At 39.7% G+C, this 25,188-nt stretch overlaps 2 protein-coding genes across 2 annotated transcripts; one reads left to right on the plus strand and one right to left on the minus strand.

The window, feature by feature from the left end:
* The first annotated feature begins 1,642 nt into the window (after positions 1-1,642).
* LOC139781991 (collagen alpha-2(IV) chain-like) lies at positions 1,643-5,271 on the plus strand. Its single transcript, XM_071720880.1, has 7 exons — positions 1,643-1,807; positions 1,943-2,128; positions 2,760-3,052; positions 3,458-4,193; positions 4,279-4,480; positions 4,592-4,834; positions 4,911-5,271. The coding sequence occupies exons 1-4, from the start codon at positions 1,657-1,659 to the stop codon at positions 3,854-3,856; spliced, it is 1,029 nt and encodes a 342-aa protein (XP_071576981.1). The 5' UTR covers positions 1,643-1,656; the 3' UTR covers positions 3,857-4,193; positions 4,279-4,480; positions 4,592-4,834; positions 4,911-5,271.
* Positions 5,272-16,420: 11,149 nt separating this feature from the next.
* LOC139781983 (uncharacterized) lies at positions 16,421-21,673 on the minus strand. The gene has a single exon (XM_071720874.1). The coding sequence runs from the start codon at positions 21,671-21,673 to the stop codon at positions 16,421-16,423; it is 5,253 nt and encodes a 1,750-aa protein (XP_071576975.1).
* Positions 21,674-25,188: the final 3,515 nt, after the last annotated feature.

The following is a 25,188-nucleotide window of genomic DNA, read 5'->3' on the forward strand; positions in this document are numbered from 1 at the left end:
CTAATAATCGGTAAAAGGGTTCTTTCTTTATAAAATTTTGAATTTTTTGAGGATCGGTGAAGGGAACACCGATTTCTGCTTAAAAAGTGTATAAGATGTACATGTAATTTTACATAGAGTATCATTAAATTAAAGATGTTTCGAATTTTGCGAGGGTCGGTAAAAGGGTTATCGATTTTTGCTTAAAAAATGTGTAAGTTATTTGATGGATAGAATATTATTTAAGGAAGGTATTGAATTTGGCGATGATCAGTAAAGGGGTTACCGATTTCTGCTCAAAAAGTTACATGTATTGAATTTGGCGATAATCGGTAAAAAGGTTCTTTCCTTGCCTCGGTCTACCCTATACATTTTTTAAGCAGAAATCGGTAACCCTTTCACCATTCTTCGCCAAATTCAAAACAACCTCTTTTTAATGCTACCTTATATATAAGATTACATGTATGACTTGTACACTTTTTAGGCAAAAATGGGTAACCCCTTCACCGATCATTGCCAAATTCAACACCAATCTACCTTTAATGATACTCTATCCATAAAAAAAGTGTGCAAGTAGAAACTTGCACATTGCTTCCTCATAGTTTTTAAGTATGCAAGTAGAAACTTGCACATTGCTTCCTCATAGTTTTTAAATGTGCAAGTAGAAACTTGTACATTGCTTCTTTATAGTTTTTAAGTGTGCAAGTAGAAACTTGTACATTGCTTCCTCATAGTTTTTAAGTGTGCAAGTGGAAACTTGTACATTACTTTCTCATAGATTTTAAGTGTGCAAGTAGAAACTTGTTTAAGTGAGCAAGTAGAAACTTGCACATTGCTTCCTTATAGTTTTTAAGTGTGCAAGTAGAAACCTGCACATTGCTTCCTCTATGAGGAAGCCAAATTAATAAATATCTACTAATAATTATGCATAAAAAATAGGCTTCCTCATAGAGGAAGCAATGTGCAGGTTTCTACTTGCACACTTAAAAACTATAAGGAAGCAATGTGCAAGTTTCTACTTGCTCACTTAAACAAGTTTCTACTTGCACACTTAAAATCTATGAGAAAGCAATGTACAAGTTTCCACTTGCACACTTAAAAACTATGAGGAAGCAATGTACAAGTTTCTACTTGCACACTTAAAAACTATAAGGAAGCAATGTACAAGTTTCTACTTGCACATTTAAAAACTATGAGGAAGCAATGTGCAAGTTTCTACTTGCATACTTAAAAACTATGAGGAAGCAATGTGCAAGTTTCTACTTGCACACTTTTTTTCATATTAGAAATCTCCTTACATATTTTCTTTAAATTTCATTATTTTATATTAGTAAAGGGTAATAAAACAACGATTTACATTATCGAAACATAAAATTAAAGAACAAGGATAAAGTGAATAGAAGTTACCTTAAATATACTTTGCTCGTGATAGGGACCAAAAGGAGACCCTGGCATAAATCCTTTCCTGCCATTCCCGAGACGAGGACTCCCCGGTGATACAGGAGTGCCCGGATTACCAGGTGTTATATATATTTCATTTTATACAAATAAAATCGAAGCTGTACACACACACACACGCACGCACGCACGCACGCACGCACGCACACAAACATATATATTTTATTGAATGGAAATATAATACTGCATGAAAACGCAGGTTTCCCTGGACTGCAGGAAATGATGGGTGAGCCTGGCAAGGACGGGTTACCGGGACGACAAAGTGAAACTGGTATGATTGGAATTTCTGGACCGCAAGGACCGGATGGTAAAGATGGACCTCCCGGATATCAAGGACCTCCCGGAGCAACCGGACGACAAGGACAACCAGGTATAATTATACGTATTTCACATTACATGTCAACACGATAATTTTCATTCTCAAATTGAAACGATACGTTGTTACGACATATTTACATCAATTGTTTTGACCATGAATTAAATTGAGAAACAATTTCTCTCGTAGGTTTCTGTGGCGCTCCTGGAATACCTGCGGCAAATGGAATTGGTCCGAGAGACAGAGGATTCTACTTTGCTCGTCACTCGCAAACCGAGATGATACCGATCTGTCCAAGGAACACCGTGAAAATCTGGGAAGGATTTTCGCTGTTACACACGATGGGTAATGGACGACCCTACGCAGAGGATCTTGGTAAACAATATTAACATATTTTCTATATAGATAATGTATTGAGAAATTCAATAAGTTGCTAACACTTGAACAAAGTTTTCGATCTTTGGAATTTTCCGCGGATCTTCTTTTAATAATAAATCATCATCACTACTGGATGATGACGAAGAAAGCAAATTTAATAGTCCAAATGCTAATCGTGCATTTCGTGAATTTGAAACGTTGTCACCATCCCACGCAGCCATGCATGTTGCACTGAACTGACACCGTCTCTCGGAGCTCGTGCCGAATTCTCGCACTATAGTGCAAAAACTCGGCACTAGACTTCCCAGTGAAACAGCGCGCACCGTTTTCGCGCGCACAGAAACGCCCAGTGATACACGTTGCCTGCGGTGAGTGCGCACTGAGTGCGCACTAGTTTTCCCAGTGAAAAACGCTATTAGACTAATAAAAGAACTCACATAAGCGGTCAATACAACAAGAACGGGGATGAATACTTTCCATCATCTCTCGAAAGCGTGTGATCGCCGCGAAGAATTACAAGTGACATCTTTTAATTGCTCGAAAATTGACCGTTTTTGATTATTTAGCTCTAACAAAAGTGTAATGCAATTTATAATAGACTATATTGCAAATAAATGACAATTCACAGGCGCTGCTGGCAGTTGCATTAAGAAGTTCTCCACTATGCCCTTCCTGTTCTACAATCTGAACAACGTGTGCGATTATCCCAATCGTAACGACTACAGTTACCGGCTCAGTACAACCGAGCCTATGCCGATGATGATGACACCAATATCAGCTCCGGAAGTTGGTAGATACATATCGAGATGTTCCGTGTGCGAAGCGCCGACTAGGGTAATAGCTGTTCACAGTCAATCCATGGCAATACCCGAGTGTTCGGGTAGCTGGGAGGAAATCTGGGTTGGATACAGTTTCCTCATGGTAAGATCGATTGTTAAACATTATACTGATCTCGATACAGATTCAATTACATTTCAATAACAAATGAAATAATTTGAGCCAATATTAAAGATTATTTCAATGTGTATTAGCTAATTTATGCATTTTTAAAAACGGATTTTATCAGGAAAATTTGTTAATGCAATTTATTATATTTTTTAAAATTGCAAAAAATACACATTCTTATTTAGTTTCGTTATTTAAATTAATTGTTTTTTTTTAGATTATTAGAAACAACCTCCTTATTTAGATCTTTTACTTATTAACAATAACTATGCAAGTTTTACAACAAACAAATATCAAATTGCTGCTTTACAAAATTATATAATATTAAATTATTGTCAGCTGTAAGTATAACATATGTAATTACGCCTTACAAAATTACAGCATAGAGATGCAGGCGCGGACGGTGGCGGCCAATCTCTAGTCTCGCCCGGCTCCTGCTTGGAGGAGTTCGGCGTTAGGCCGTTTATTGAGTGCCGCGGCCTCGGCTCTTGCAACTACTTCGCCACGGCGACATCGTACTGGCTGACGACCATTCACGACGAAGACATGTTCCGCAAGCCGCTGCAGCAGACGCTCAAAGCCGACCATACGTCCCGAGTGAGTCGATGCGCCGTATGTCTCCGTCGACGGGTCACCGAGGTCCTGAAACCCTTCACGTCCAACAATGAGCGAGCCCCCAATAATTGGGGCGTTGCGCCGCCGGCACCGCCACCGCCACCCCGCAATCTACCCGACTACGAGTCCTCCAGGATACCGCCCAGTCAGTGGTCCCAGGTTTAGGTCTCTGGTACATAGCCGTGGCTGTGGAGGGGATAGGATCGCGTCACGTGACGCTGACGCACACAAGCCAAGCGCCCCGTGTACATGTGCGCTCGGCGTTCGGCCAGCCTCGGCTGGTTAGAGAGAGCAAACATGCTATGCTCTTTCTCTTTCTCTCTTGAACCGGCGCGTCGTCAGCCGAACGTATATACGTATATTAGCGGCTTGACTGTCGTGACGGATCTGAAAGTGTTTCACGCGTCGCGACAGGCCGGCTCGAACCCGTGTGCGATCGCAATAAATAACAATTGCAGCCACCTCTGCATCGCTCCTGCCAGATTCGAATAATTAAGGCCAGGTTAGTTACAAACAATTTATTATTATTTGACAGCATATTGGATACCGAAATTATGTTACTTATGATTTTTTATCTATCTATCTAGAAAAGACAGCGAGATGGCCGAGATGTACAGCAAGCGCGTAGTACTCACGCGACTATTAGACGGAAAAGAAATTTGTGTGATTAATGGCACCGATGAATTGCCGAAAGAGCAGATTGAAGAAATACTGCAGCAGCATAGCGCAAAAATTGTTCAGAATCCAATGAATACAACTTTCTGCGTGATAGTAGGCAATAATAGAACGGTAGGAAATATATATATTTTTTTTCTGCTATGTTATCGCGCAACTCGAACTTGAATACATCCAATAGTTATCGAACTAATAGAACAAATTATGTGCAAACTACTTTTTCAGATACGAGGGAAGGAAGTAATAAACAGTGAAAAATACGATGTTGTAACTTTGGACTGGTTTAAACGTGTCACCAATCAATCCGACTGGGCTTCGTTAGACAATTTTTTACCGTGGGAATTATTATGCAGTCGGGAAATTACTAGACGCAAAGTTGCAGAAAACTATGATGAATATTACGATAATTTTACTGTTGACGCAAATGAAGAAAGTTTGAAGCGTTCATTCGGCAAGATGACGAACGAGGTACTTGAAATTAACGTTTATTACTAAATATATATATATAAATTATCGCACTAATCTAATCGTGGAAATTATTTAGCTTGCGGACAACCAGTTAACCAGTGAGCAGGAAAAAGAGATGGATAAGGAATTATTCGGGAGTACATCGCCTTATTCGCTGTTTAGAGATATAATTGGATTCTTTGCGAATCGATCGTGTTATGCTAAATATAAATTCCGTTTCATGTCAGGTACAGTTAAAGACCAAATTGATAATTCCGTTACGCATGCGTTTGTAGAAGACACAAGCGATGAGGCAAGCACTATTGTGAGAAACGTGAATGCACGTGATTAAACATCTATAAAAATTGTCAAATGTAAATGGATCGAGGAATGTTTCCAAAATCGCCGAATATGTGACATTACAGATTACCTGATTGATTAATAAAGATGTATGTATGTATGTATATTGCTAGTTGTTTAATTATAAATATACCCTATTATAATACCCTATTATTAGATTAATAAGATTTTGACGTAGAACTACGTCTTTGTCGACAGTAAGGAGGGGTATAAGGGGGGGTAAATCTAGGCACAGCCTGCAACGAATGCAACGAAAATATGTCACACTTTGAACGTTTGTATCTTCGAAACTAATAATCGTAGAGTAATCATTGACATCTCATTTTAAAGCTTAAGAAGTCCCATTTATGATAAATCCAGCCTGAACTCTCTATTTCTTCTCGTTTAGATATAGTAGCGTTAGAAAGTTTAGCTAAATTTCTCGTAGATGCAACGAAAACATGTCACACTTTGAACGTTTATATCTTCGAAACTAATAATCGTAGACTAATAAATGACATCTCATTTTAAAGCTTAAGAAGTCCCATTTATGATAAAACAAGACCGAACTCTCTATTTATAACCGATTTTCTTGAAATGGAATTATTATAAGAGATTTTTCTCGAAAAATATTAAAGGAAAATATACTTTATTATATAGTTTTTGAAAGCTCTCAATGTAAGCTAAATGTTTTCGCAATTTAATAAATAAATAAATGAATGAATAAATGGATGAATGGATTTAATAAATAAATAAATAAATGAATTAATAAATGGGTGAATGGATGAATGGATGAATGGGTGAATGGATTTAATAAATAAATAAATAAATGAATGAATGAATGAATAAATGAATGGATGAATGGGTGAATGGATGAATGGGTGAATGGATGAATGGATTTAATAAATAAATGAATGAATGGATGAATGGATGAATGGATAAATGGATGAATGGATGAATGGATGAATGAATGAATGAATAAATGAATGGATGAATGGATGAATGGATGAATGGGTAAATGGATGAATGGATTTAATAAATAAATGAATGAATGGATGAATGGATAAATGGATGAATGGATGAATGGATGAATGGATGAATGAATGAATGAATAAATGAATGGATGAATGGATGAATTGGTGAATGGATGAATGGGTGAATGGATGAATGGATTTAATAAATAAATGAATGAATGCATTGCCTATATCGCCCTTGTCACACTTTGAACGTCACACTTTGAACGTTTGTATCTTCGAAACTAATAATCGTAGAATAATAAATAATATCTCATTTTAAAGCTTAAGAAGTCTCATTTATGATAAGACAAGTCGGAACCCTTTATTTCTTACCTCTTCGATACAGCAGCGTTAGAAAGTTTAACTAAATTTTTTGTCGATGCAACGAAAATATGTTATACTTTGAACGTTTGTATCTTCGAAACTAATAATCGTAGAATAATAAATAATATCTCATTTTAAAGCTTAAGAAGTCCCATTTATGATAAGATAAGTCGGAACCCTTTATTTCTTACCTCTTCGATACAGCAGCGTTAGAAATCACCACACACACCACACACACACACACCACACACAACACACATATACACACCACACACACACACACAACACAGACATCACACACACTCACCACACACACACACATACCCCACACACACACACACACACAACACACACACACAGACCACACACACACACACATACACCACACACACCACACACACACCGCACGTACACACCACACATACACTACACACACAGACCACACACACACCACACACACACCCACCACACATACACATACTTTTCATTAAAATATTTTATTTTCCTCATGGAGGAAGCAATAATGCAATAAAAAATGAATAAATAATGAAATAAATAAATAAATAGTCCAATAAATAAATAAATAAATAAATAAATAATGCAATTAATAAATTCAAACTTTATTTAAAAGAAAAATATTTATCAATTTAATATAAGAAAATGATCACATTAATGAAACTTGTTTTAAATTTTATCTTTGATTTTTAATTTAAAAAATTAAAATTAAGTTGCTAGTTTCATGAATTATATGTCAATATGTGGAAGACTTGTGCCCTCACTCTATTGAACGAGTTTTTCTTGTTAACTTGCTGTAATCTGGAAAAATCAAAATAGAGCACATGAATATGCTTGTTGACTTGCTGGAATCTTGAGCTTGTGTATCTGAATTTAATGGAAGAGATCTAATTATATATTGTATTTTATATTAAAATTAAGACGTTATTATATATATATATATATTTTTTAATTGTATTAATTAGCTTCCATTAAATTCAGATACATACAATGGACATATAATATGTTTTAAAGCTTAAGAAGTCCCATTTATGATAAGATAAGTCGGAACCCTTTATTTCTTACCTCTTCGATACAGCAGCGTTAGAAACCACCACACACACCACACACACACACCACACACAACACACATATACACACCACACACACACACACAACACAGACATCACACACACTCACCACACACACACACATACCCCACACACACACAACACACACACACAGACCACACACATACCACACACACACACACACCACACACACACCCACCACACATACACACACTTTTCATCAAAATATTTTATTTTCCTCATAGAGGAAGCAATAATGCAATAAAAAATGAATAAATAATGAAATAAATAAATAAATAGTCCAATAAATAAATAAATAAATAAATAAATAAATAATGCAATTAATAAATTCAAACTTTATTTAAAAGAAAAATATTTATCAATTTAATATAAGAAAATGATCACATTAATGAAACTTGTTTTAAATTTTATCTTTGATTTTTGAACTACGTCTACTGTCCAGGCACAGACGGTGTATGGCGCATGCGCATTGCGAACGATTAGGCTCCACTAGGGAGGGAGGGAGAGAGAGAGATATGATATGATATGATTTATTATGCCCAAGCATGACTAAAGGGCAAATATACATAATTACACAGTGTATTGCACTAGCAGACTAGAAATGCAATGAAACAAGGAAAACTGCAATATTGGATAGTACAAATAGAATAACTACGGTATAAAATAACGCACTTAAAACTAATATAACAAGTAAGAAATAAAACTAAGAACTAACGCACTTAAAGCTAATAATAAAAAAGAAATTGAGGAAAGACAGACCAAAGCATCACAGTTCGCTAGCAAGCAGAAACTTCCTAAGAAGATTCTTGAAGGAAGGGAATGAAGAAGCCGAAGTGATATTACAAGGAAGAGAATGCCAGAAATAGATCGAGGAAAGATGAAAAGAGTTTCTGTATGTGGTTGTTCTATGGGAAGGAACATGAAAAGTTTGTGATGCATGACGGTCGGATCTCCTCAACGATGGATCAAGTAAAGTGAAATGCTCCCTCAGATAAGAAGGAGAAGACATATAAAGTATACGAAACGTTTGGCAGCCGAGAAAATACAATCTCCTATTCTCAACTGAAAGCCACTTCAGTTGGCGTCTAAACGGAGTGATATGTTCATCACGCTTAAGATCAAAAATGAAACGAATACAACAGTTGACAAGTCTCTGTAATGCATTGTTCAACTCTCCACTCAAGCCATGATAAACCAGACAGCAGTAGTCGATATGAGGCATAATTAGAGACAATACTAGCTTTATCCTTAACCCGATAGAAAGAGAATTTTTATTGAACTTAAGCTTGTACAAAGCATGATGAACCTTCTGAGAGACATGTAAGATATGTTTTTTCCATGATAAATTAGACATGAATGTCACGCCCAGATTCCTCACTTCACTTACAAAGGGCAAAGGCGTCTGGTTTACAATAATAGGTGGCAAGCAGTCGAGGTCAATATCATTAGTATAAGACCTACTAGCGAATATGATTACCTTTGATTTAGCCGGATTAAGTTTAAGACCATTCAAGTTGGCATAGTTGAACAACGCATTTGCATCTCTTGAAATAAGCTCCAGAGCATGACGAATATTAGCCAAAGAACATTGCAGATATATTTGTATATCATCAGCAAATAGCATATGATAAACAAAAGACAGGATTCCACCAATGTCATTAATGTAAAGAGCGAATAAAAGTGGGCCAAGTACAGAGCCCTGAGGAACGCCTGAAGACGTGTATAACCATTCAGAAAAATTACCCTCATCATCCACTACAGCTTGATAACGGCCAGTAAGATAAGAGAAAATCCACGCGAGAACCGCATCAGAAAAACCGATTTCTTTCAACTTGATGAGCAGTCTTAGATGTGGGACAGTATCGAATGCCTTACTAAAATCAAATAGAATCATTAATGTAATTAGTCTGTTGTCAATTCCGCTCTTAATATCGTCACAGACACGTAGAAGTGCAGATTGAGTGTTGTGACCCACCCGATACGCAGATTGTCTAGGATTCAAGAGGTTGTATTTATTTAGGTAATCTGTGATTTGTGAGGCTACAATTCTTTCAAGGATTTTAGACATTTCCGGCAAATTAGCGATGGGTCTCGTATCGGACGGAGACAGCGGAGTACGAATTTTCGATAGAGGACGAATCAGCGCGCGTTTCCACATTGAAGGAAAGAAGGAAGACTCAAGTGAGCGATTAAGCAGCGGTAAGAGCCATTGAGAAACAACCGGCCAAGCAATACGAAGAACATGAAGCGGAATGCCGTCAAAGCCCGACGCACAAGAGTGAAGCGGTCCACTGGTTATGATCTTGTACACCAAGTCAGACGAAATAGTAGAAAAGACAAATTCAGGGCGATGAGAAGGTCGAGAAACAGAAGACATGGCAGAAGTGAAATCTGCATACAAGCAGGGAGGTAGAGAATTAGAGACTGAGGCATAATATGAGTTAAGCTGATTTGGTGTGAAAAAGCGGAGAGGAGAGACTAAACTCGACTTGACTAGTCCAAGACGAGCCAACTCCCTCCACATTTTAGCAGGGTCAGTGATATTACTAAGTGACGCATATTGAAACTCTCCTCTGGCACGTTTAATGTCGTTGTTAAGCTGATTACGAAAAAGTCTGTATCTAGCATAGCCTAATAGACTCCGTGAACGCTTTGCCTGTTTATACATTTGGTTACGAATACGGAGCCTGGACTTGAGTTCATCAGAAAGCCATTGCACAGGAGGCTTCCTGAACACAGACATGCGAGCAGGAGCAAAAACATCAAGTGCCCCAAGTAAAGTACGTGACAGTAAGGTACAAGACTCGTCGACATTAGACTCATCCAAGAGCACATCGATCTCCGTCTGAACCACAGCAGCAACAGATTGAAGATGTTCAAGGAACTCAGAAGTGTCCATACTCTTAAAACTACGTCGCAACATGGACCGCTTAATATCGAGCTTACAATTAAGTGAAAATGAAAGTTCCAAGAGATCATGTCCAGCAATGAATGGACTCAGGGATTTGGAAAACTCTTGAACCTTGTCACAGTCATCTACAATAAAAACATCAAGCCACGAGTCAGAAGTAGCAGTGTGATACGTAGCATCCGAGCTGACAACATATAAAGATAAGCTTAACAATAATTCACGCAAGTAATTAGCTTCAAAACTGTTCGCCAAGAGATTACAGTTTAAATCACCGCCAATAATAATGTGTTTGTAAAGATGAGAGACGCCAGTCAGTGATTCGACGAAGTCATTAAAAAGAAGGCCTTTAGGTCTCCTATATACCGATGCAAACAATATCACAGAGAGAGAGAGAGAGAGAGAGAGAGAGAGAGAGAGAGAGAGAGAGAGAGAGAGAGAGAGAGAGAGAGAGAGAGAGAGCGAGCGTGAGAGAGGGTGAGAAAGACATATGATTTTCAATAACGGATATTATTCTTTAATTATGTTTTTTTGCTACATAAAATAATAAAAAGTAAATATAGAACATTTATTGTTTTATTTCTTTAAAATAAATTTATTTTAAAAAGAAATGGGCACAGTAACAACTGTGCCGCAAGCAACACGTAGAACTACGTCAACTGTCATTATTTCATGTTAAAGTATTCGTGATCAAGAGAGGCCAAGTTCCACACAGGGCTGTAGCGCTGAATTCATCATTATTGATAGTTGACGTAGTTCTACGTTGTTGCTAAAGCTCTCGATGAAAGCTAAATACAAACAAATCTAAACAAAATAAATAAATAAATAAGTAACATATAAATAAAATAAATATATAAAAAATAAAGAAACAAACAAAAACAAACAAAGAAAAAAAATAAACAAAAAAGAGCACAGTAAAAACTGTGCCGCAAGCAACACGTAGAACTACGTCAACTATCAATAATGATGAATTCAGCGCTACAGCCCTGTGTGGAACTTGGCCTCTCTTGATCACGAATACTTTAACATGAAATAATGACAGTTGACGTAGTTCTACGTGTTGCTTGCGGCACAGTTGTTACTGTGCCCATTTCTTTTTATATATTTTTATAATAGCAAATCTTGCCCGTAGTAGATTTGCAACCCTGGAAGATTAATTGGAAGGTTAACCCCCTAAATTAGTTTAATATGACTGGCCTAACCGTCGGTTTCCAGAGTCTCGGCTTTAGCGCCGTAATTTTATTTATTTAAAATATTTAAAAACAAATATTTTTTTTTTCTTAAAGAGTTGCTAATAAATATCTTATTTTTAATTTTTCATTTATTTTGTTATGTCTTAAAAAAAAATTCCTGAAATTTTGACCAGTTCAACGTGGCCTAATCCCTTAATATCAATTATCTGAATTATCATAGATAATTTTCAACTAAGATGACATGACTTTTTATCTAAGATAAAGATAAATATACTTTGTATTTTCTTTATCTAGATAAAGATAAAGATTATCCATTTCTTCATCTGGATGATCATCTAGATAATTATATCTAGTTACCGGCAAACACTGGGCAAACAATTAGATTTTATCTATGTATGTATGCATGCGCGTAACTGTAAATGCGTGAAATCAAAATACAATTAAATATTATGTATGTACATACATAAATTAACAAAATTTCCATATAAATGTCAACAAGTATTAATCAAATAAAGTATAACAATATGATTCCAAAGCTAATCTCGGCGGCAAAACCAATTTCCTTTATTATGAGAATTTTTTAAATTTAAAAATTATAAAAGTTATGAATTTTTAATAAAAATTAGGTTTTTTTCAATTTTTTACTTCAATTTTAATTTATAAAAAATAAGTAAAATATAATACAGCTTCTGCAATGGTAAGAATTTGTTAAAACTTTCACAAACATATTACATTTTTTTTCAGATTTTTATCATCCATGTTCTTTATGTTTTCTATAAATATTTTTTACATTTAAAAAAGATAAGTCATGTAAAGAATTAATTTATTATGTATAACGAATAACGTAAATTATAAGGCATATCACTGGCCTTGTTTATAACAAATGTGTTTAATACGTATCAAGTAAAAAGTAAGTTAATTAGCCAATGACAAAATTCATTTCATAGGAAATAAACATTTCATACGTATTTAACACATTCAGTGTAAATTACGATGCATCCGCATAGAAAACGTTTTGTTTACATAGGAAAAATTCGTGACCGCCCCCCGCCGCGGCGCGTCATCGTGTATCCCCACTTTCTAAATCGAGACAGTCGAGTTTACTTACTGCGCTTGCTTTTGTTTTTCTGCGGTCATCACGGACACGGACGTCACGTTCATTGTGCTGTACCGATTTAGCTTTGCGAAACTCTTTTTACGGTTAGATATCATCATTCTTTTTCCATATTTTCAGTTTCTATTTATTCTTTTAGTGCTTCTCTCTTCATTTTTCCGTTTCTATATTTAGTAGATTTCTGCTCTTTTTCTTGTTTCTTTTCGTCATTTGTCATTCTTTTCCTCAATCCTTTTGCTAGTTTCTTTCTATCTTCTTATCTATCTTCTTCTATATATATGTGTATATTGTGTAATATACATATTACACAATATTCATCATGGAAACTTGCGAGAAATCGAAAAAAAACCCGAAACGAAAATTCTCAGAAGCTTGGCTTAGCGATGATCGCTACAAACATTGGATACGCCAAGTATTATCTGATGAATTTTCGTTTCATTGCAATATATGCAAAAAAAAAATTTCGTGTTCATCGCTAGTTTCCAGGCATGCGGATTCTGCGTGTCATAAAAATAAGATGAAAGAAGTAGAATCGTTGTACAATAACGTTAACAACAACGTACACACTTCTAATACGTCTTCAAAAAAAACATTCCGGCAACAATGGCTCGATATTGAGGAATTCAAATTATGGTTACGCGAAGTCCCAAATAATCCTCATTCGTTTAAATGTGACATTTGCGAAAGGTCATTTGTTGGCGGTTTGTCGCAGATATATAGACACGCAGAATCCAACATGCATATAAATAAATGCGGTAAAAGCGATGTAGAAGCAACCAAATGGAACGAAAATTTGAATACGCAACCTGATGAATCTTTTCTAACGTTCGATGATTTCAAAAAATCATTCGAAATACGATTTTCTGCATTAATTGCAGAAAATAGTATTTCATATGGAACTGCAGAAAAGATTCTCAGACTTTTTCGACAGGCAGGGGAAAGAACAGATTTTCCCAAACTTTTGAAAACTGTTGCTATTGGTTCGACGAAATGCGCAAATATTACGACGAATGTTCTGGGTCCAGTTGAGACGGAACGAGTAGTTGATAATATTCAGAATACTAAATTCTCTATTTTTGTTGACGAAACATCAGACATAACAAATAATAAATGGATGACGTTTTTTGTAAGATATGTAGATTCTGAAACCTTAGATGTTCGATCACAATTAGTAAAATTGATTGAAATTGATGCAAGAGATTGTAGTGCAGAGAAATTATTTAATGCATTTCAATCTGAAATGCATAAAATTCAGATTTTATTTCAAAATATACTTGCCCTGTCATGCGACAATGCGTCTGTCATGACAGGAAAACATTTATCGTTTAAAACAAAACTTGAGACAAAGTGTAAAAATTTATTAACATTTTCATGTCCTTGTCATTCCGCCGCATTAGCGGCGCACGCTGCATGCGCTAAATTGCCCGATTTTTGTGAAGAATTTTTAAGAAAAATTGCCAGTTATATTAACAGTAGTCCAAAGCGTTCTGCTATTTTCAATGAATTTTGTGAATGTTTCCAAGATACAAATCGAAAAATTTTAAAGTTATGCGATACTCGATGGCTTTCACATTATATGTGTGTTGATAGACTTCTTGAATCGTGGGATACAATGCAACATTTTCTAAACGAAATGGTTGTAGGCGAAAAAACAAAATCTGCTGAACCTTTATTAGCTTGTATGATAAACGCAGAAACAAAAGTATATTTTCTATTTTTAAAGTATATTTTAAATTACTTCAATTCGTTCAATGCATTCTTTCAAGCTAGTGAAACAAGGATTCATTTGTTACAATCAAAATCTGTTAATTTTCTTGTACAAATATCGCAAAACTTTTTAAAAGAGTCTTTGAAACATTTACTTACAAACACATCATTTCAAGATAAAAATAATCATAAATCTCTTTGTGATATAACTTTAGGATCAGATTGCGATGAATATCTTTGTGACTTAATGACAGAAGGACATGAAGATGTTGTCACAAATGTATGACAAAATTGTTTGACTTTTTATGTAACGGCTGCCGAGGAAATTAGAAAGAGATTACCTGTTAATAATGCATTTCTATTTAAATTAAAGTGTTTCAACCACAGATAGCTTTATTTGATAGTAATAGAGTAACGTCGTTTAATGATGTTTCTTATATTGCAAAAACTATTCACGGTTTTGATGAAGACGGTTTAAAACAAGAATGGCTCACATTGCATTCTGATTTTACAATCAAAGCAAAACAAACTCTTGCAACATTAAATTTTGATGGTATGTGGAAGAAAATTTTAAAAAGTCAATGTAACAGTGTTCCTAAATATCCCAATTTGACATCACTTATAAATGCAATTAGATCACTTCCGAATTCGAATGCTGATCCAGAAAGAACATTCTCTGTTTTAACAGATGTAAAAACTAAAAAAAGAAATCGCCTTTCGTCGGCCAGTGTTAACGCTATTTGCGTATTAAAGTCAGCGTTGAAGACGAGGGGGGAAACAGCCTTAAGTATGAAAATTTCTCAAAGACATTTACAATTAATGTGTACGGGAAATTTATATGCACCCGCAGCTAAAAAGTCAAAAAGTTCTTTGACATTACATGCTGCGGGTAATGATATTGCTGGTCCCTTTTCGTCTAATGATACGCAGTAATAGTGTTCAAAAGATAATATATTATCTTTTGAACATTATTATGTATATCATATTACATCAGTGATCGGCAAAAATTCTGTTTTTAGTAATGATATCAGTAGGTATAGTATAGGCGTTCTGGGCCACTTTGTGGAGGGTGGATGACGTCATCGGCGTGGAGGAGAGATGACGTCATCGGCGTGGAGGAGAGATGACGTCATTGGCGTGGAGGGGGATGACGGCGTGTTTGCATCATTAATTAAATATATTAATTTATAGGTTATAAATAATTAAATTAATTAAATTAGGTTATAATTTTTATAACCTAACTCAATTAATTTAATTATTTATAACCTATTGTCAGTGGACCGCTCGACGTTTTCGCGGTGCGCGCCGTGGAAAGTACAAAAATGAGTACACGAAATAACAGTCAGTCCTTTTTATTAAAGTGGGTTACACTGGACTTCGCACTCGCGATTTCGCACTCGCTACATTCCTCCGTTTTCTCGACGTCGATCATGTATCGCGTGCGAGTTATGATGGCTCACTGCCGTCCCGGACGGAGCAGGCGAGGGATCGCGGCCGGAGCTTCGCGTCGAGGAATTCGGTGACGTGAGAAACGCTCGTTGGCTCCAAATCGTCTATTGGTCGCGGTGCTTGCGATCACGCGAGAAACACCTGTGCCGTTTGCTCGAAAACACACAAAAAAGGGGGGGGGAAACCGTCGCGATTTGGAGCCTTTCAAGCGTTCTCGAATAATGCTTGCTGTCTCATCGAGTTCGAGAATTTTCAGCTCGCATTTATTCAATTCTCAACATGCCGCCCGCCTCGCATTCGACGGAATGCGAAACGAACGGGGGTTGACAAGGTCGCATAGAGGAGCGTGGGAACGTCTTGGTTCAAAGCGTTATATACAATATATACATTTGAGAACTTAACCTATTTTTACAATGTCCTTAAATCTAATGAAAAACGAACGAGCTTAATTCTAACGGGATTCCGCGGTTCCCGGCGGACTGATAGACGCGGGCAACCGACAGATCTGGGTTATTGGTCGTTTTAGCTCGGAATTGGCGGTGCGTAATGTGACGACGCGAACGCGACCGTCAAGTCCGGGATGGACCTGCTGAATCCTTGCGAGTTCCCACTTTGAAGGAGGGAGTAGGTTACTCTTAAGTAAAACTAACTCGTCAACCTTCGGATTATCGTGAGATTCGGTCCATTTCACGCGCTGTTGCAATGAATGTAAATAGTCCGACGACCAAGAACGCCAGATCTGTTCGAGCATTAATTGTACGTGTTGCCATCGCGACAACCGATTCGCATTGATTTCGAGGACGGATTCCTCCGGTACGCTCGTGAGCGGTCGGCCGATAAGGAAATGACCAGGTGTCAAAGCGGTATAATCGGACGGATCGTCGCTAAGTGGAGAGATCGGTCGCGAGTTCAAGCAAGCCTCTATCTTACATAAAAGCGTAACGAATTCGGAGCGAGACAGAGTGCGAGCACCAGTCACTCGCCTGAGATGGTGCTTAAAGCTCTTCACTCCAGCCTCCCAAAGCCCGCCGAAATGTGGTGCCGCAGGGGGCACGAAATGCCACCGTACGCCGTCGTTAGCGAGAATTTCCTTAAGGGAGGGGTTGTTCACAAGCGCGCGGAAGCTGCGTTGGAGCTCGCGGTCAGCACCCACAAAATTCGTGCCATTATCGCTGTACATGTCCGATGGCAGTCCGCGGCGACTGACAAACCGTTGAAATGCCGCGAGGAATCCATCGGTGGAGTAATCCTCCACACTTTCGAGGTGGATCGCCTTAGTGGCGAGACAAACGAACACCGCGACGTAGTGTTTGCTCCCCTTTTGGCCGCGACCGACAACGGGGGTAATGTTCATAGGTCCGGCGTAATCTATGCCCGTGTGAGAGAACGAAGGAGCAGGATTTACTCGGGGACTCGGGAGATCACCCATTAATTGCGTCGGAGTTTTCGCGGAATGTCGAACGCATGTAACACATTTATGAATGTGAGATTTGATCATGCTTCGCGCGGAAATTAACCAATAATTTTGACGGAGACATCTAAGCGTGAGTTTAGTCCCTCCATGGAGAGAGCGTCGGTGTGCTTGATCGATCAAAAGTTCGGCAATATGATGTCTAGCAAGTATGACGGGGTGTCGCTCATTGTAACTCAGCGCGGAGTTTTCGAGCCGCCCGCCAAGCCGGATTAATTTATCTTTCCCGATAAAGGGGTGGAGAGAGCGTAAGGAACTTGATCGCGATACAGCGGCGTGAGCGTTCAAAGCCTTCAAGTCATCCGAAAAACAAGTCGCTTGTGCCGATCGAAGCCAAAAGACGGAGGCTTCGTGAATCTCCTCTGCGGTCAAGGGAGACTTGACGATCACCGAAGAGGCGACTTTATTTTTTAAGTTCCGAACGAAACGCCGAATGTACGCGGTAATACGAAGAAGTCGGATCCAGCTCGAGCAGGAGGTGGGCAGATCCCACTCAGGAGCTGAATCGACGAGATGAACGGTAGCTTTACGCGCTTCGGAAGATACCGTTTGTAAAATGTCCTTTTCAGTCGGAGTCGGGGGGATCGGCCACGAGGCCGTGGTCGAGCTAAGCCACCGGGGCTCCGACCACCATAATTCATGATTGACGAGATCGGCGGCAGTAAAGCCGCGCGACGCGCAGTCGGCAGGATTTTCCTGGGAGCGAACGTGTTGCCAACGTACGGTCGGAAGGCGCGTCTGCACCTCGGAGACGCGGTTCGCGACATAGGAATTCCAGCGGGATGGATGTTGTAGAAGCCAAGCTAATACGATTTGGGAATCAGTCCATCCAAATAAGAGAGCTCGCATCAAGCCCGTGGTGTTTCTTACCCATTCTATCAATCGAATTAATAGAACGACGGCGTTAAGTTCCAAGCGTGGAACGCTAACGGTTTTCAATGGCGCGACTTTCGTTTTGGCCGCGAGGAGGATGACTTGAATGTTAGAGGGAAAATGCACGATTCGGAGGAAAACTACCGCGGCGTAAGCGCGAGTGGAGGCGTCCGCGAAGCCGTGCAATTCAACATCGATTTTATCTTGACGCATCCCTGTCCATCGAGGAATGCGTATTTTGCTAATATTAGGCAAGTCTGAAACGTAATTGATCCACTGATGCAGAAGATCATCGGGGATGGGAGCATCCCAATCAATTTTACGGAGCCAGAGCTCCTGCATCAACATCTTGGCCGCGATGACTATCGGTGACGCCCAGCCGAGGGGGTCATACAGCTTTGCAATAAACGATAAAACGGAGCGCTTAGTATGAACTGTCACGGCGTATGGCGAAATTACGAAACGAAACGAGTCATCGCGCGGAGACCAAGACAGGCCGAGGACCTTGAGCGTGTCATCGTGGTTGATCGGATAGTCCGAGGATTCCCGTTGGTCCTCTGGAATATCCGTCAAAAGTTCGGCTGAATTCGCGGCCCATTTTCGCAGGGGGAAACATCCGCGATTCATTATGCCCACGAGTTGCTTGCGCTTCTCGAGCAGAGACAGAAGGTCGTCTGCTCCGAAAAGAACATCATCGACGTAGGTCGACTCTTCGATTATATTGACCGCGTCGGGGAAGTCTTTACCTTCGTCGCGAGCTAATTGGATAAGGGAGCGCTGTGCGAGAAAAGGCGAAGGTTTTTGCCCGTAGGTCACGGTGAGTAAGCGGTAAAGCCGAATCAACAGACTGTCGGGGGGGCGCCAAAGAATTCGTTGATAGTCCGCGTCATCCCGATGCACGAGTATTTGTCGGAACATTTTAGCAATGTCAGCCATGTACACGTACCGAAAGAGTCGCCAGCGCAGGATTATCGCGGCGATGTCTTGTTGAAGTTTAGGTCCCGCCATTAGAAAATCATTGAGCGAGGTTTTGTCGGTCGATTCGCTAGAGGCATTAAACACGACGCGTAACTTGGTCGTTGTACTCGATTCGCGTAAAACAAAATGATGCGGGATGTATATCGGGGGGTAAGGGGGGCGCTCGTCCGCCCGCACCGACTCCATGTGCCCCATCGATTCGTATTCTCTTAAAAAATCGTGATACTGCGCGGCGATTTCTGGTTTCCGCGCGAGTCGGCGCTCCATATTGGAGTACAGGAAGGAAGCCTTTCGGAATGTGTCGCCGACGCGAGGGGGGCCGTTTTTGAACGGCAAACGCACAATGTAGCGTCCTTGTGAATCGCGAGAATGAGTCGTCGCAAAATGCTTCTCGCAACGTTCGTCCTCTTCGGTGAGAGGAGTTCGAGAGGGGATACGTTCGTCCTCCCAAAAACTTTGAATTAAGGAATTCGTATCCTCGCAGGATACGCAACTCAGGACAGAAGCGGACTCTCCGGCCGGGCGCGCAGGGCCGGCGGGACCGGAGAGGATCCATCCGAAAATTGTAAGCTGGCCCGTCGGAGTGCCGACCGGGCCCTGACGTAGACCGTCGAGTAGCAGAGACCCGTATAAATCCGCGCCGATTAATACATGAATCGGGTGATTACATGAGGGATCAGGATCTGCTAAAGGTAAATCGCGTAGATGTGGCCACATTGCGGCCGGCTTCTGTTGAGAGGCTGTATAAGAAGTGATTCTTTGATATACGTAACCCGAGAAGGGAAATATCGGTCCCTGTTTGTCGCAGGGCGCGAGAGCAAGATTAACTTGTGACCGCGCGACTCCATTAAATTTTTCTCCAAAACAATGTATCTTCAACGCGGCACGATGACGCCTGGTTCGCATCGTCTGACAAAGAGATTCTGATATGAAACTGTATGTCGAGCCTTGATCTAGTAGTGCACGTACTTTAAATGTGCGGCCCTCGATTGTACTTAAACTAACATACGCAGTGGCGAGAAGTACATGAGGCGGTTGTTTCACAAAATCTCGAGTAGCATGCACGTTTTGAACGAACGCTGAGGGCGCGGCCGGTGACTCGGAGGCAGCGGCGACTGACAAAGCTGACGGAGCTGAGGACGGCGAATTAATCGCGGAAAGCGTACTTTTAGTACCAGTTTCCGTACCCTCGCGGTGAAGCAGCGAATGGTGAGCTTGGTGGCATTGATTGCACCGTCCTTTACTCGGACAATTGTTTGAAAAATGCTCGGTTCTCAAACAATTAAAGCAACATTTATGCTGTCGCGCGGCGAGTCGACGCTGCTCGACCGACAGACTTAGAAATTTATTACACTTTGCAAGACCGTGGTTTCCGGAACAACGGACGCATTTGACGGGCGAAACCGTATTCACCGAAGCACGAGCTCTATTACCGCGCGCACTATTTGACGCAGATTCGGATTGCGAAGGGTAATCCGCGAGACCGCGAATGCGAAGAGTCATGAAGTCATGAATCTCTTTATACGTAGGGTACGCATCCGTGTTGCCTCGTTTAAGATTCCATTCATTGCGCGTTCGCGGACTGAACTTTTGCGAGATAATATAAACTAGGAGGTCGTCCCACATATCGACCGGACGATCGAGATTCGTTAACGCGGCGAGAGATGCGGACACACTATCGCGAAGTTTTTTCAACTCGGTCACGTTCTCGTTTTTCATTTTCGGTAAGTCGGCGAACGAATGGATATGCGCGTGAATAATCGCGTTGCGGTTGTCGTATTCGTCGGTAAGAAGTAGCCACGCTGCCTCGTAGTTCGCGTCAGAAATTTGAATGTTATTAATCAACGACGCGGCCTCGCCGGAGAGGCTCGCTTTCAGATAATGTAACTTTTGCGTTCTTGTCAACGATTCACTGTTTGCTACGAGAGACTCGAAGATTCCGCGAAAATTCTCCCATTCAGCGAAAGCACCAGAAAAGTTCGGAAGCGAGATACGAGGCAGATGCAATGACACTCCGGAGTGCGCGTCGCGATAAGAAGACTCGTTACCTCGATACGGCGCGCTCGGGGCGTCGCTACTTAATTTACCGATGACCTCGTGGAGGTGGTCCGTCGCGTCGAGGTAGGCGTCCTCGGCGGCAAGAAATTCCTCGTCCTTGAAGTAGTGGGTCGACTTCTTCTCCTCCGCCGTAGCCGTCTGCAGCAGCTGGACATGGAGGGCTTGCACCTTTTCCCAGAGACCCTCCAAATTCGTCAGTCTCCCCTTCGTCTTAGGGAGAGTGACCTGAGCCTTGGGAAGCTTTTTGAAGTTAATCAGCGACCGTCGTAGCTGGTCAATCGCATTGCCTTGAGCAATGAGTAGATTTTCGAGATCCGAAGACATGTTGAGCAGATGTCTGGATCGTGTAGAAATCTTTCAGACACTTGCGTGTCAATCTTCTTGTCGAGCGAAGACGCTCGTGTGCGACTCCGCGGCGAGTAGCAGGGCGATACTCGCGGGAGGCAGGGACGTCTGGCACGTCTCGGTGCGACTCCGCGGCGAGTAGCAGGGCGATACTCGCGGGAGGCAAGGACGTCTGGCACGTCTCGGTGTGCGACTCCGCGGCGAGTAGCAGGTACTCGCGGGAGGCAGGGACGTCTGGCACGTCTCGGTGTGCGACTCCGCGGCGAGTAGCAGGTACTCGCGGGAGGCAGGGACGTATAGCACGTCGCAAAGCAGGGCGCCGTCGGGCGGCGGATGCGTATCGCAAGGAGCACGATACGTTTGCTGGAGGTCCCGCAGGAGCCTCCGAAGCACTTCACAAAATCACAAGGCACCTATCTTTAGGAGAGCGGGTGTGGTGCGCTCAATGTTCGGAGTGAGCCACGGAGTCGAGAACGCGTAGGCGGCGAACTCCGTTTTCGAGCGAGTCGAGCGGGCGCGCCGATTCGTCAATCTCGGCGTAGCACAACGCGAGCACTTTTGAGGCGGTCGAACTGTCTATGCCGGTCTTTTATGTCAATCCGGCTCGAAGGACCATTAAATGTCAGTGGACCGCTCGACGTTTTCGCGGTGCGCGCCGTGGAAAGTACAAAAATGAGTACACGAAATAACAGTCAGTCCTTTTTATTAAAGTGGGTTACACTGGACTTCGCACTCGCGATTTCGCACTCGCTACATTCCTCCGTTTTCTCGACGTCGATCATGTATCGCGTGCGAGTTATGATGGCTCACTGCCGTCCCGGACGGAGCAGGCGAGGGATCGCGGCCGGAGCTTCGCGTCGAGGAATTCGGTGACGTGAGAAACGCTCGTTGGCTCCAAATCGTCTATTGGTCGCGGTGCTTGCGATCACGCGAGAAACACCTGTGCCGTTTGCTCGAAAACACACAAAAAAGGGGGGGGAAACCGTCGCGATTTGGAGCCTTTCAAGCGTTCTCGAATAATGCTTGCTGTCTCGTCGAGTTCGAGAATTTTCAGCTCGCATTTATTCAATTCTCAACACCTATAAATTAATATAATTTTTTATAACCTAATTTAATTAATATAATTATTTATAACATAATTTAATTAATATAATAATTTAATTTAAAAAAAATTTGCATGACAAACTATAGAGTTGAACGCAGGAAGAGATGGCGTCGAAGACCTTTTTTTTCTGGGTCTACGTTCAATAAATAAAAAATTAAATAGATTAATAAATAGATAAATTAAATAGATTAATAAATAGAAAATTAAAAAAATAAATTGATAAAATAAAAAATTAGATAGATTAATAAATAGATAAATTAAGTAGATTAATAAATAAAAAATTAAATAAAATAAAAAATAGATAAATAGAAAAATTAAATAGATAAATAAATAAATAAATAAATAAATAAGTAAATAAATAAATAAATAATTATGGTGTCGAAGGCCATTTACTAGGTCTGCGTTCAACAAAAAATCAACAAAAACCATATTTACGTAACTTGAACAATAGATAATTTATGGCCTACACGTCCCTATAATTTATGATCTATAATTGTCTCATCCTTTGATGAGCTATGTGTCGGGACATGGTTTATGTTACCATTCGGACGAAATTTTTTTACTAATAAGCAAATAGCTTATTTGCTTATTGAGACCCAAAGGGTCTAAGGGATGTCACCTCTCTGTGACGTAAGCTCTAGAAATAGAAGAGGAAGAAATGATTAAGAAAAGAGAAAGTGCGATAAAAGAAAAGTATAAAACGATGGAAAATAGTGTTAAAATTATAGTATTCTCAAGCAAGCAAGTGAGCGAGCAGTCTTTGATGGTACACTTCTATATGACATCGAGAATTGCAATTATGGTTTTTTAAGTTTTTCAGTTAATATTTTTTTTCAATTTTCTGATGATTTTTTGTTGAATGCAGACCTAGAAAATGGTCTTCGACACCATAATTATAAAGCTCGCCTTTGTACTCATACCTGTGTGATGGTCCCCCTCGCCGCCGAGATTCCCTCGCCCCGCACTTCCTCGCCGTCGAGATTCCCTCACCCCACACCCCGCACAGAGCACCACATATTTATGCCGATATTTAATTTTAGAAATTACATCATTCATTCAGTCATAAAAAAATCCGTTTATTTAACTCTTTTTACATAATATTTCATACTTCATACGCGACGACCCGGCATTAATAAAATAGAAAGTTTCCAATTTGTTCGCGTAAAGATGTAAAACAAGTATACTTGGCGCGAAACACTGTCATGTCTCTTGACATAGTCAGACAAGACATTCCCCAGATATTAGACTCCAGATAGACACATGTGGATATTTTTCCTTCATCTGAGCAAAGAAGTCGCTATTGTGATCATGCATTACATGAATCGCTCTCAGTTTAGGATGCTGCTCGAAAATTGCGGAACTAGTTAACTGCCGCAAGTATACTTGTTTCACATCTTTACAGAGCGTCAGCTCGTTGATATCGTCATGATGATCCACCAAATTGACTTCTTCCAAGCGTTGACAGGAAGAAAACAATCTATGGAACAAATGTCTAGTGTAATCGTAGTTCCTGTAACAAAAACCACATACTATTACTATACGGTTCAATCGCAAAGAAAAAAACAACCGTTCATGATGTTTGCAAGAGATGTTTCGAAAACATACAAATTTCAATAATAAAGAATATGATAATATGCATTAAAAAAGTATAGCACAAACTTACATCCATAAAATACACAGTTTTCGTAAATTTTTGCACTCACAGAGGTCATCAATATTTCGCGACGAAATAATACCTCCCGATATATCTAAAATTTCCAAGTCTGGACACGAATTTCTTAACTGCATTGTAATTGCGTCTACATCTAGATCTTCTGCTACACCGCCGGGGCAAAGTAAGACACGCATTCGTCGAGTTTTTTGCAGTATTTTACAAACAGGTTCAGCTGTTCTAAATGTCATTCTAAGGTCTAAATGTTCTAGACCTTTTATGTTGCGGATGTTCGAGAGACCTTTATCCGTTAATGCGCCTCGATATGCAGCGAGATCCAATACTAAAAATAATATATACATATATCATCAAAGGATGAGACAATTATAGATCATAAATTATAGGGACGTGTAGGCCATAAATTATCTATTGTTCAAGTTACGTAAATATGGTTTTTGTTGATTTTTTGTTGAACGCAGACCTAGTAAATGGCCTTCGACACCATAATTATTTATTTATTTATTTATTTATTTATTTATTTATTTATTTATTTATTTATCTATTTAATTTTTCTATTTATCTATTTTTTATTTTATTTAATTTTCTATTTATTAATTTACTTAATTTATCTATTTATTAATCTATCTAATTTTTTTATTTTATCAATTTATTTTTTTAATTTTCTATTTATTAATCTATTTAATTTATCTATTTATTAATCTATTTGATTTTTTATTT

This window comes from Temnothorax nylanderi, unplaced genomic scaffold (assembly GCF_030848795.1).
Source record: "Temnothorax nylanderi isolate EJ_2023f unplaced genomic scaffold, tnyl_v1.0 TNYL_tig0379_pilon, whole genome shotgun sequence".
Classification (NCBI taxonomy): Eukaryota; Metazoa; Arthropoda; class Insecta; order Hymenoptera; family Formicidae; genus Temnothorax; species Temnothorax nylanderi.